The 13,433-nt window shown below is 39.0% G+C and overlaps 1 protein-coding gene across 1 annotated transcript in view; it reads left to right on the top strand.

The window, feature by feature from the left end:
* The first annotated feature begins 12,888 nt into the window (after positions 1-12,888).
* LOC137289219 (large ribosomal subunit protein mL41-like) overlaps positions 12,889-13,433 on the top strand; it is a 254,186-nt gene continuing 253,641 nt past the window's right edge. The window contains exon 1 of the mRNA XM_067820847.1: positions 12,889-12,894. Coding sequence (XP_067676948.1) covers positions 12,893-12,894 — 2 coding nt within the window. The 5' untranslated portion in view covers positions 12,889-12,892. The remainder of the gene's footprint in view (positions 12,895-13,433) is intronic.

Genomic DNA, 13,433 nt, shown 5'->3' with positions numbered 1-13,433 from the left:
ACACGCACGCACACGCACACACACACTCTCTCACTCATCACAAATTTAAAGCTTCATCATCATTTATCATGTCATAGAATCCACATGCACTACACAAGATCACCGGGGAAGGGCATAATGTGCGACCTGAAACATACGCGAGGTATGACTTAATAACAGCGCTTGGGGACAGAAGCTGAAATACTTTTCAAAATCTGTTCACTATTATTGCATTTATGCCTGTGTCTACAAACCTCTCTATTTTACTTTTATGTTTCATTTTATGTCCTAGACACTTGAGTTTTGTAGAGATTTGCACCTTTTCTCCAATAGAAAATAAATGAATGAACGAACGAACGAACGAACGAATGACATATGGGGACTGAAATTTACTGAATTTATAATACATCTAAATGTTATTCACTATAGTTTTTCAATCATCACCAGCGACTGAAGGGGTGGTGTACATCCAACTAGACTCCATGCAGGTAGCAAAGGTATCCTTGGTCCTTAGTATGGTGATCTACCTTCTATTGTTGACGATCTATAACCTGTTTTTATATTGCATTGTCCATAACATGCCATTGTTTTTAACTTCAGATACTAGTGTTAATTCTAGGTGTGATGATCTAGTTTTACTGAAGACAATTTTCATAATATACAGATATTCTATATCAACATCAAATTTGCTCTCCTCACGATTTGGCTGAAACACTGCCGATATGACATTACATATTAACTTTCAGAGAAACCATGAGTACCGAGCATCGTCAGGGATACTATCTCAATGTTCTGTGTGAGATGAGGTTTATAAATATGGAAATGATATGGACAATAACAAAAGATACAATAGGTATATTCAGCTCGACAATGCACATCCAGGAGTCGGATCTCTCTTACGACTTAAATGTTTCGTGACATGAATTTGGGAAAGTTGGTTCACCCTTTAAAATATTAGTTGTCGTCTCTCACGAGAAAGTAACCTGATGGAAAGAGTAGCATCTTGGACACTTTCAGATGAAATCATACCATAGCCAGTCATCATATTTCACTGAAACACTTCACTATCATGCGAAAAATGATGGCAAATTTGACGGTTTGCCGCATGACCAGAAACGTTGCTCGGGCGAGCATTCTAAGCTTTGTAAGACAACGACATCACAGTTACATGTATATCGGATACGTATGTAATGGCATGTGATACGTTAGAATAGAAAAATATATTAACATCCTTGTCAGATGGACCAGACACGGTGCTGTTAAGTGGCAGGCAGGATGCATCAGAAGGTGACCCACTGAAAATGAGATTTTCTGCTGACTGTAAGCCTGCCTGCATTGTAACCTGCTGGAACACATCCAGACAGATGTTGATTGCGGGACACAGGGAGATTGTGTTTTATATGCCAGCTGTAGATGTGTCTGTGTCAGGAAAGTACACGTGTCACGTCAACACCACGCATGGCCGTGCATCAAGGAACCCGACACTGGATAATCAACGTAAGATTGCATTGTCAAACATCAACCCACATAATACATCAGCTTAGGTACACTGGCAACACAAATGCTTTTAAAAACCTGCCTGTCAATATCTTTGATTCTGAGTTCGATTCTGATGAAAAAGCTTCCTTGAGTGTCACAACTATTGTTTATAACGGATTGGCAGGTTGTGTATAGTACTCCTATTCCCCTTTGACTCACAGACCGCTGTCATATAGCTGGAATATTACTTAACGTGTACTCGAGTGTGGTTCGTTTTGATGGTTAGAGAATATAAGAATTTTCATCTGTCCCTTCTGCAAACATAAGTGGTGGTTTTTAGGTCTAGTGCTGTAAATAAGACAGCTTACGGAAAGGGATGCAGACCAGATGTTGAAACTGTCATAGTCCGGTTTTCAACACATACTCATTATTCTCATACTTTCTTCCATCTGTACTTTTTGCATGTTCTATTTCAGAAAGATGTTCTGACTAAATATCGTTTCATACTTTCGGCATGTCATATATTTATTTTGGATACTTGTATTTCGATTCAGAATGAATCAAAGGTAGCAGTAACGTTTTACTTCAACATAATTAGTAGTGCTGGTACATTGTACTGACATGCAGCCTGCGATACGATATTTTCCGATACTGCAGTTTTAGTCACGACGATATACTGCCAAAAATGTGTGTACAACAGCTGCTAGACTATACGATTCCCGAAATAGGGGTGGTGCTACGATAGGTATCACTAAGTCCTTAATTCTAACGCCGACTATAACAAAAATTTTACAAAATAAATAAAATTTTAAAAAATAAAAAAGTTAAAAAAAGGTTTTTAATGTTCATTTGGAAAGAGATAAAGTTAACGTTATTGCACGGACTTTGTGAAGGTTAACAACATGCGAGCACTGTGTCTGACACAGTTCTTAACGCAAGAATTTCCTAGAAAATGTTAATCTATGAAGGGAAAACAAGTAAGCATATATTTTAATCATCAAACTGAAGTAATTTTTTTTTATACAGATATCACAAGTCGGCAATGTTCCAAGTTAAACATCTTGGCCCATATGAAGTTCCACATCTTTTAGTACCCTCTACGTAGAGCCATAGTACAAACTGTAGCCTCATGTGAAAGAACAGTTCCACATCTTTCAGTCTCCTCTACACACAGCAACAACATCGAGTGTAGCTTAAGGTGAGGGAACATTTCTTACGTCTCCCCATCCTCCACTTTTCATACACAGAGAAACACAATACTTCTTGAAAGAACAAAGTAAAATCCTGCTTAAAGAAATCTTCATAGGTGTGGAATGTTGTGTGCCACCTCCCACTCGCTCCCTCTACACAGAGTCACAGAATTACGTACAGTGGTACCTAGTACAGAAGTTTCAACCTAGTGGTATTTTTCTACATACTAAATGAGATGGGACGTGTAACAATACCTTTGCTCTTACCATAGCCAAAAAGACAAACAGCGACAACAAACCGAGCATGCGCACGGAACTTCAATCTTAACATAGTACGCTTGTAAGCAAAATCGCCTTTATTTCAAAATATTTTACTACAAGCTCTTTCAAAGCATAGCTGAAGACACACTCCTTGAATAAACACATGAAAAAAAGATGAAAGGAAACCATAAATCAAAGCCTGATCCAGTTACATTAATATTGTATCTTTACGGTTGCTTGTCATGACTCATTTCAAGTGGCTTCAATCATTCAACAATAGCATGACCTAATAATGTTTTGCTATATGTTTGAGTCTCACTTAAATCTTGGAAATTCCGATATCCGTTGTCTGTTTTCTGTTTGGGGTTAACAAAAATGAAACATTGGCCATGAAATTGGATACCTAATACTGATTCGTTTGATATATTCGGGCGATAAAATGATTGAGGAATTCTCGCAGTATATAACCAGCACCTCTAAAACTCGATACCCTTCGTCTGTAACATTATTATTCCACCCTAAAGTGGCTATGGAACTTTTTCTTTACATCAAATTTTTTGGTCTCCACTCGTTTCACGAACAGCCACCTTGTTAGGAAAACAAAAAGACAGATGTAACCACTGCAACACGAGACTAATATACATGTATGTAATTTCTACCAAGCAATTGTAAATCCATCGTAAACTGTAAGATAAATATAGAGTGCAAAGAGATTTTGAAAACGCAGTTTTTACGTTCCTCTCAAGAGTGATGTTTTTGTTAAATGTATGGCAAGCAACGCAAACTATATGACAATCGTTCTATTAAACGCCCTTCATTATTAAATATAATGTCATATAACAGTTAGATATCATCACCCAGTCAGTTTTGTCCTTAAAACATGCGAAAGAAAACCCCACGACTCATCTTAACTGTCTCTATTCAGATTTTCCATTTCTTAACAAAACTGCGTTTTCAGATAAAATATAATGCAAGCACACGCAGTAAACAAAATGCGTGAATACGAAAAAAAACCCGACAATGTAATTAGTAATAATTTCATGATAATTATTGATTGATGTTTTCTTATAATTATATCATGTTTGAATTATGGTTATCAGACCAAGCAAGTCTATATACGTGTTTGATAAAGGTTTCAGTATGAGCAATCAACATGGCTGTTAAAGCATTAGGTTGAAAATTGGTGGATCTCATATCCATTGATTATCATGTAAGAAACACACACATAAATATTATAGTCCATTTGAAGACAATAGTATTGAGTTAATAAGGAATTACAGGCTTTCTCTGGTGCAGCAAAATAAAAAAAATACAAATGTACTAATGTGTTTGTTATGAAAGATTTTGTCTAGTTTTAAACCATGATTAAATCATCCATAAATGCAAACTAAGATCGTATTGGTTTTGCAAAACAGAAGCGACCATACCCGCAAAGTAAGCAAACCTACAGGAACATGACTGATGTACAACAAATGTAGTTTGACCAGCTGACATCTACTATCTCATTGTGGTTTGCAGTATTATCAATACACTACCTGGAAAGCGCAATACACACGTCATATTTCTACCTGCTACTACGTTCCATGCTTTTTACTACATTCTTATTCAATTCCAGTCTTGGGAAACAAACGCTTCATTTAGCATTTCATGAACGCTAACATCCAGTGTGGCCTAGTATTTTCGGCAATTACATAGAAACACAGTAGCAGCGTGCAAAAGTGTCTGAAAGTAATCTGAAGTCTTTTGGTGTGACAATGCATGTTATTCAAGGTTACGATATCACAGTGGCCAATATGGCAGTTTTGAAGTATGGCAGTGAGGATTGCTGTGACCCTGAGGTCTATCGTTGGCATTCCTGAAAATAGTCAGTGAGTGAGTTTAGTTTTACGACAAGCATTGGTTACTGAAGGCCAGTATTCTAACCCGGACCTTCACGGGTCTATTCCTGATAATAGGATCCGACAGAAGAAGTCATAAATCCAGCCACTTCATTGTTAATCTTAGCTATCCAGGATACTGTGTAAACTGGGAGTTTTTAATGACACATTTTTCGTGTTTAACATTTCACTCAGCTACATTGCAGCTGTAGGATGGCGGTCTGTAATTGAATCTGGACCAAGACTCTATGACATGTGTCAGCCATTGTCCAGGCTTGATTATTCAGTGACCGCCGTCATGTAAGTGGAATATTGCTGAGTGTGGCGTAAAATTAACCTCACTCACCCACTATACCATCTCACTGAAATATTGTTGATGTCATTAAGTAATGGAATGACCATCAAAGTGAACTTAACATGCAACTCTGTCATGATTCACCGTAAGTGCTGAGGATATAATTTACAGCCAATCAGCTGTTCGGAAATTAGCTGTATATGAAATTTCCTGTGATGAGGCCGACGTTTCAAATTATGATCTGATGTTACAAATGACATTCGCACAAGGTTAATGGCAACAACTCGCATAATATTGTGATCAGTATGACTGTGACTGATGTGTCAACTGGTTAAATCTATCGTCTCGCCGACAGATATCAACAACAAAGAAGACAAAACTTCTACAATCAAAGCTGACCAACTACCATCAGATTCAGTTTGACGGAATCCATTCTCGCTCAACCAAACATTAGAGAACTTCACAAATACTCTCAGAAGCTCTAAAAACGTTATATATTTAAACTATAATTATTATCCTAAAAATGATACACACTGATACATGCATCCTAACTGTGTTATAATCATTTCAACTTGAGAACTGAGTAAGAGTCTGCATCAAAAGGTTGCTATAAGTGGAGGTCTACATTAAAGTTCTGGTAAGGTGCCACTGTATCAATAGGTTAGTTACCACCACGTTTTTCTGAACATCTTGTATCACATTTTTGGGATTGTGATTCAAAGACAAAGAATATGAAATGTCGTTGGCAGAAAAAGATCATTGTATATGATCTGTCGAAACAATTACATTAGAATAACACTGAAGTACATGAGTATATGATGATCGATGAGAGTTAGCGATGGCACCAAGTGTTGCTATCCACGTTAGCACCAGTCGTAAGCACGAGCAGCTGGCTCTAACTTGTCCCAATGTGGCTCACCCGTTCACTGCTGTAAGTCTGTAAGTAAACGGAAACATTATGCAGCATATGTAATGCCAATTCCAAGTTCAAACATAGGATGTTAACATAACTTTAACGGACGCTTGTTGTAACAGGCGACTATCAAGACCGAATGGCCAAGCTCGTTTGGTTGACACATGTTCCCGGTTATATAAACCAATGCTTGTGTTCTTGATCACTGGATTATCTGATCCAGATTCGATTGTTTACAGACTGGGATATTGCTATCTGCGGCGTGAAATATACAAAGAAAGCCATAACCCATGCTTGTCGTAAGAGGCGACTAACTGGATCGAGTGGCCAGACTCGCTGACCTGGTTGACAAGTGTCATTGGTTCCCAGTTAAATTAATCGATGCTCGTACTGTTGATCACTGGATTGTCTGATCCAGATGCTTTCATTTCAGACCAAAAATGGAACATTACTGTGTGCGGCGTTAAACATTGAAACAAACAAAACTTTAATAATGAAAGTGGACCACATCAAGATAATAATAAACTTTGAAATGAACAAAAATGTACTAATCTGTGACACTAAAGACAGTTTCGGATTTGACAGGCGCTTGCATAAACACTATATTTGAAACATTAACACCATATCCAAACATCTGGAGGCAGGTGAATAACTGATATCATTTTTACTAATGTCACGTACGTTACCTATCACAGACAAGAGAGGGCGGAATTTAAAGTCACTTTGGACAGTATTTCATTGATATCATGTCGGTATCAACTGCGTTACTGCGTGGTGGGGGAAGTGAGTGAGAGAGTGAGGTTTTACGCCGCTTTTAGCAATACTGCAGCAATATCACAGGCGGGGACAACAGAAATCGGCTTCACAGACTGTAACCCACGTGGGCAATCGAACCCTGGTCTTCGGCGCGACGAGTGAACGCTTTAACCACTAGGCTTCCTAAAACGTTTATCACTTTGTTGGAACCACGAACATGAGTATGTTTCAACCTTAATTCAAAACTACAATCATGGGTGCTTTGATATGCTAAAGCGACATAAGTCTGCATACCGAATTATTTCCGCCAGTGTTGTAATTAAAAACCTTCTCAAGCTTAATTGTACGCTAAAAGAATACCGATGAGTAGCAAAGCTAAAAACAACATCGTCACAGGTTCTTTTATGATTTCACTCTAACATTCACATATCTGATACTGGTGAACACAGGTACAAAATACGTCTGAAAGAAGCGAATAACTACCTGGTTAAGCTTCTGTATCCTTCATCAGGATTTGGGATCCCATTCCATTTTCCTCTGCAACTATTACAGAAAAAAATAATGCAAGATATCATATATCAATTCTGAAAATGAATATAAAACACCTGGTTTTCTTCAGCACCAGAATTTATCATTAGCATGAATTATACCGAAATCATGCTTTAACAAAATGTTTGCACCTTTTACATGTGTATTTTGCTAATATTCTTAAAACTGAAACACACGGAAACCTGTAAGTGCCCAACACTACTGATCAATAGGACGTTTCAGTAATGTTTTACCCCTACATAGAATATCAGATGATTCTATTCGTCGTGTAACATTGTTACGAGTACTGTCAAAGGGAGATAAGTCTTGAACAGATAGGATAGATGTACTGAGCACAAGCCATTACAAACTACTTTAGGCGAAGACCTGAACGAAACGAGAACCTACCTGGTGACTTGATTTCATCCTCCAGTTTCTCTAGTTCCGGTAGTTCGCCCCTTGATTCCACTGTGAATAATGAAGAGCAAGCAATGTTATCATCGTTAACAGTTTGTTTTGTGATCTAAATTCATTGCTGATGTCTTCATATCTTGTAAAGTCTCGATATGGTTGTAATACTGACTCACGCACTCACTGACAGACTGACTGACTGACTGACTGACTGACTGACTCACACACCAGTAAATATTTCAGAATACTTCAAATGTTTATCAGATATCAGATGACTACATTAGTCTGATACAAGATATATATTAGTCAACTGGAGATATTCCAACCACGGGTAATGTAACTAAGACGACACTAACATCATGGCCAGGTAACGGTTGTTCGAATGATACCACGGGCTAAGTAAACCTGTTAAGTGTTTAACTCGTAACACACCATGCTGTATTCCAGCCGATGGAAAGCCTTTTCTCTTGATGACCACAACAACAATGACGACACAGATGACACCAATGACAACAGGGACAGCAACGGCAGCAGGGTGAACATGTCCCGGAGAATCTGCCAGATTATGCACAAAAATAAAAGTAACATATACCTAAACAATTCAGATATCATCCAGCTGAGCAATAACATGTGCGTAAACCATTGTCGTTCAAGACTTTATTCGTTGTGACCAATACCTTATTACTGAAATGATATTTTCATCCAAACATATTCTGAATCTCCTCGGACATTAACATAAAGCTGTAATAATACATATAACATATAACCTATCACACTTACCGGATGCAGGGGGCTGTTCTTCACCTAAAAAAAGATAGATTGAGCAAAGCTATATCAAGCAAGCTTGATTGTGAGGTATTCTACGGATATTTCATATCATTTTCCAAATGGTTCATCCATTTAGCAAGCACTTGTTGAGTTAACTTTCATAATATGAGTAGTTTTATTTTGCATTCCAAAGTAAATGAAATGTGAAGCATTAAAAGCTTGATTCTTTGATTAAATATTTTGAAATTTGCATGATATTATTACAGTGTATGTATTTCGTAACACATTCTAAAAATATTTTTCACAAATTATTCTTAAAGAAGGAAAGTCATGCATGTTCAAGTAGCTGTTCATACTGAATACTGTTCTGGCCAATCATGTCAAGCGCAGCTGCAGTCAATTAGCAAAGGTGTCCATCCATAAACCAGTTAAATCAAAGATGAAGTTAGTGAGCTGTGTTCGCACCTGCCTTTATTCTCAAGTGCATCCCTTCGTCAAGTATTCCCTTGCCAACAGGTGTATGTTTTACCATCCAGTAAGCCGTAATTAAAATAAAATTTTGTTAACAATATGGAGATTATTACCCTGCCACCCGTTCCTTCTGTCGTAAATACCATTGTCAAGCGATGATAGATATTGAGGTGCCGGTATCGAGCCCACCAGGTGTAAAACCCCTTGGGAGAACTTTGTGTGCAGACACTTTCAGTGTTATCACAACCCCTCGTGTACAGTACACATCCCTGTGTACTACAGCGAAGCCACAAATCGAAGGTAGATGATCTAGACGCTCTCAGACATGTCTTGTTCAATGTGTGCAGAACAGCGGAATAAGCATGTTCGTAATGCAACGCCCTCGCAAATCACCTTTAAAACGTCATAATGGACAAGTCAGAGCCACTCTTCTGTGAAACCTTTCAAGCTAAATATAGTAAAAGAAGTCGAAGGTATACGTCAGAAAAGACGACAGAAAAGAATCTGTCAGACATTGTTTACACCACCCTACGTGGAGATAGCTCAGTTATCCCGATCCCTTAAAAACAACAAGGCTGCTGGAGAGGATGGAGTTACCTGTGACACTTAAGGTATGGCGGTGAATACTTATCCAAATGTCTCTCGGTGCTTTTAACCTTATCTTGCAAACGGGCTACACCCGAAAGGCGTGGAAGAATGGAGTAATAGTGCCAATTTACAAAAGGGGATATAAATCTAGAATGGATCCAGACTTTTACAGGGGTATCACTCTCCTGCAAGCGATATATAAGCTTTTTTTAACTTGTCATCTCTAAAGACTTCCACTAACAACTGAATCAGACAGCTTTCCGTTCAAACAGCAGTTTGGATTCCAGGAAAGCATGCCAACGATTCACACATCGTTTGTAGTACAGGAAACTGCACACCATTATTCAGAGCGCTCGGACTCGGCACACGTAGCCTTTCTGGATAGTTCTAAGGCCTCTGACACTAAATACCAGCCCGGTCTCTTGCTGAAGCTCCATCGGATGAAAATACCTCATCACTTGTGGTCAGTGCTAGATCACATCCACCAGAACATGAAAAGTTGGGTCCTAGCAAATAACGAGAAATCTGACTGGTTCCAGCTTCACAGAGGAGTCAGCCAAGGAAGCGTTTTATCTGCCAAACTGTATCTACTGTATATAGGTGAACTTTTGAGAAACCGGGAAAGCGGGAGAGCGGGAAAGGATCAATCATAATGGACATCAGTGTAACAGCTCCAACCCAGGCAGATGATATAACCCTGATATCACCAGTCAAATCCCATCTACAAGACATGGTATCTACATTTATGTGCGAATCATGCAGTAGACAGAGGCGATTTACATTTTCTCCATCACAAACCAGAGTTCTAACCTTTGGACCAGTCAGCTCCTCTATTAAGTTATATGCCTGCTGGAAGATGAGATCAACAACAACAATGTCAGTGCTTAAAACAGGCAACATGTCAGAGGATTAAACCTTTTAGTCATCTTTAAATCTGTTTGTGTCCGTGGAATTCCTTTTTCAGTGTGAACTGTGCAGCAACCTAACCAAACACAAATGTTGAGATTGGAACGCTCCCAGACAGCAGCCCTCAAGATAGCACAAGGCCTACTTCATTCTACGAGAACAGATATCTGCAGTGCATTGCTCACTGGAGTCTGAAATAGAAAAACGAAAGCTGCTGTTCCTTGGAAACCTTTGTAAAGGCAAAAAGGGACTTCCTCCCCAGGCGCATCTTATCAACAAGACTGGCTTTGTCTATGTACAAGTATACAAAAAGCCCTCTTGGCTTTGTCCTATATATCAAACGGATTGCAGAGAAATACAACCTCGCAAGTTTCCTTAACATTTTCAGTAGCCATGGAACATTTCCTAACAGACTGACCTGGAAGAGGATTGTAAAAGATGATTTTAAAGGAAGAGAGCTCGACATGTGGAAAAAACGAATAGAAACCGACCCAGAGAGACACCTCCAACAGATTCATCCCGTTATCTCCCCCAAAAAGCGTGGGTAACGGCGAAGAGAGTCGCAGGTATGAAGGAAGCTGCAGTCTTTGTGATCCAATTGTGCGCTATGTGGAGGCCAGGAAACCTCCAGAGTGTGTGCAGCCTGTGCAGGAACAGTTACACAGACTTACTGGTACACACTGTGTACCCAGGGACAGAAAATCAGAGAGCCAGCCTCTGGTGCAACATTGTTGACAGATGTTCTGTTGAGATCAGTGCAACTCTACATCAGAAGCCTGATGTGGAATTAGTACGCTGTTTACTGTCCTGTCATCCTCCCGTGCCAAATCCGGACATTGAACACACACTTCCTGAAGTAGTAAAGAAAGGCTTACTTCAGTTAAAAAAATAACTGTCCTCGAAAAGGAATATTGTAATCACCGTTTACAAGTTAGTATAATTTTGCATGCTGATGTAATGTAAAGCTGTTATAACTTACTTCCCTTGTAACTTTCCCCTGGAGGAATAAAGAATATACATGGTGGCCAAAGGAATACGTGCATCTAGTTGCGGTACAGTAACTGTGAGTATGTGTCCAAGTCCACCCAGCCGTGAATGAGTAACTAAGGATAGGAAAGTCATGTGAATACGGTGCGCCTAGTGGCTGCAAGAGGTGTCTGCTTCTCAGATTGATAATACGATGTGGCGTTAGGGTTTGCCATCCAGTGATCGTGGGAGAAACAAGGCGCCTTTGAAGAGCTGAGCTGAGCTGAATACTGGTGCTGGACAAATGCTGGTATAATGATATCTTAACTTTGATAACAACTGGTGCAGGTTGGACCGTGGCAATAACTTATAAAAAATCAAGTCTTTAAGTAGTATCTTCTAACCACCTACTTCGTTTGGTAAACGTTGTTATGTGGGCAGATACCACGTCTGGAAATTAAAACATAACATAAATTTGAAAAACCATAAATGTAAATTCAAAGATCTAAAAATCACAGACCTAAAGTAGAGCTGTGAGGTATAAAATCATGGTTAGCTCCCCGAATTGCGGCCTGGAAGTACCTCTAGCGCAAAACGCAACGTCGGCTGTCTTAATACGACAAGGCTGAGAAAGGAAGTGGAATCGTAGTATACGCTCCTTACTGAGAGTGGGTAACTGATACTTATAACTGTGAAAAGATTGTTTAGCATGTGTCACTAGCGGTTATTCAAATCGGATAAGTGTATCAGAAATCTACATCAGGTCTTGATGGACAGGGACCATCATCACAGAGATACCAGAGCTGTGCAGCTTCGTGTCTGCACCATGTGCCACACATCAACAGATGTTCAGCAGGAACAGTATAACAAAATCAAATGAGATCATCGGAAAATCATAGGAGTGGACAGCGAGATCTTTGTTCTTATCTAGATAAACAGATGAGTATACCACTGTGTCATGCAGAAAGGATGTATTCTGGATTTTTGTCGTGGCGCTGTTTTCAGACTGTTAATTTAAGGTGATGCCTTCGGAGTTTCAGAAAGAGTGGAGTTTAATGTCACTTTGCCGCGACAGGGTGGATTAACGCTTGACGAAAATCAATAAGGGATATTTCAATAATCTTTAAAACGTTAGAAGAACTGTTTCGATCAAGTCACAGTTATGCAAGAATCCCCTAAGTGTAGCTACAAGGGTAACTTCTTTAAGTTTTACTTTAGGAGCTGGAGAGTACAATAAGTCATAATACCCGATAACGGTACAAGAATGTGTATCGAAACGTCGCGCTCACTAACTAAAGAAGTTGTTATCCATAAGGTTTGTCAATACTGCTAACAATGCAGAGGTATATGTTCATATGTAGTGTATTGTGTTCAGCACATGCTTTACTTGGCACAGTTGGGCAGTAACGTTTCTGTTCTGGCCTTACGTGCACATTGTATACCATCCACACAATGCTACCACCTGTATTTCACTGTTGTACGTACCGGATTCAGGTTCAGCCTCATCTGCAAATAAAAGTTTGAATCTGTGCCAAGTTGGGCATGATTATCAGCAATTTTGTCACAAATGTATTTCCAGATTCATTTTTTCATTGCGCATTCGAAAGTATATCAAAAACTGCGTGATATTACTACAATTAGAAACATTCCATTTATGGACACGTTTACGGTTATCCCCCTTCTTGTCTTGAGTTAGATTTTCACTTCCAATTATTCCCCACTGTCAACATCCCCACAATCTCACATTTACTTGGCATCTCTTTCAATTCTTCCTTTTGCCATGCTTCTGTTACGTGTAGTAAACTTCTCCGATATACTAATGAGTTTGGCAAATGATATATATACAACAATTTCATACTTACCGCAACGGCAACATGCCATCGAATCTAAAACAGACATAAAAACGTCTGAGAAATTCTTAGTCGATTACGGATATTGATGATCACTTGCTCGCGATCCAACTGATTATAAGAAGCATTACAATGGACCTTTATGTAATGCATACACAAGACTTCTGAACGATTTGTCCTGTATCCTGTATCCTG

This window comes from Haliotis asinina, chromosome 1, assembly GCF_037392515.1.
Source record: "Haliotis asinina isolate JCU_RB_2024 chromosome 1, JCU_Hal_asi_v2, whole genome shotgun sequence".
In the NCBI taxonomy this organism is placed as follows: domain Eukaryota; kingdom Metazoa; phylum Mollusca; class Gastropoda; order Lepetellida; family Haliotidae; genus Haliotis; species Haliotis asinina.
This window is presented reverse-complemented; position numbering and strand designations above follow the sequence as displayed.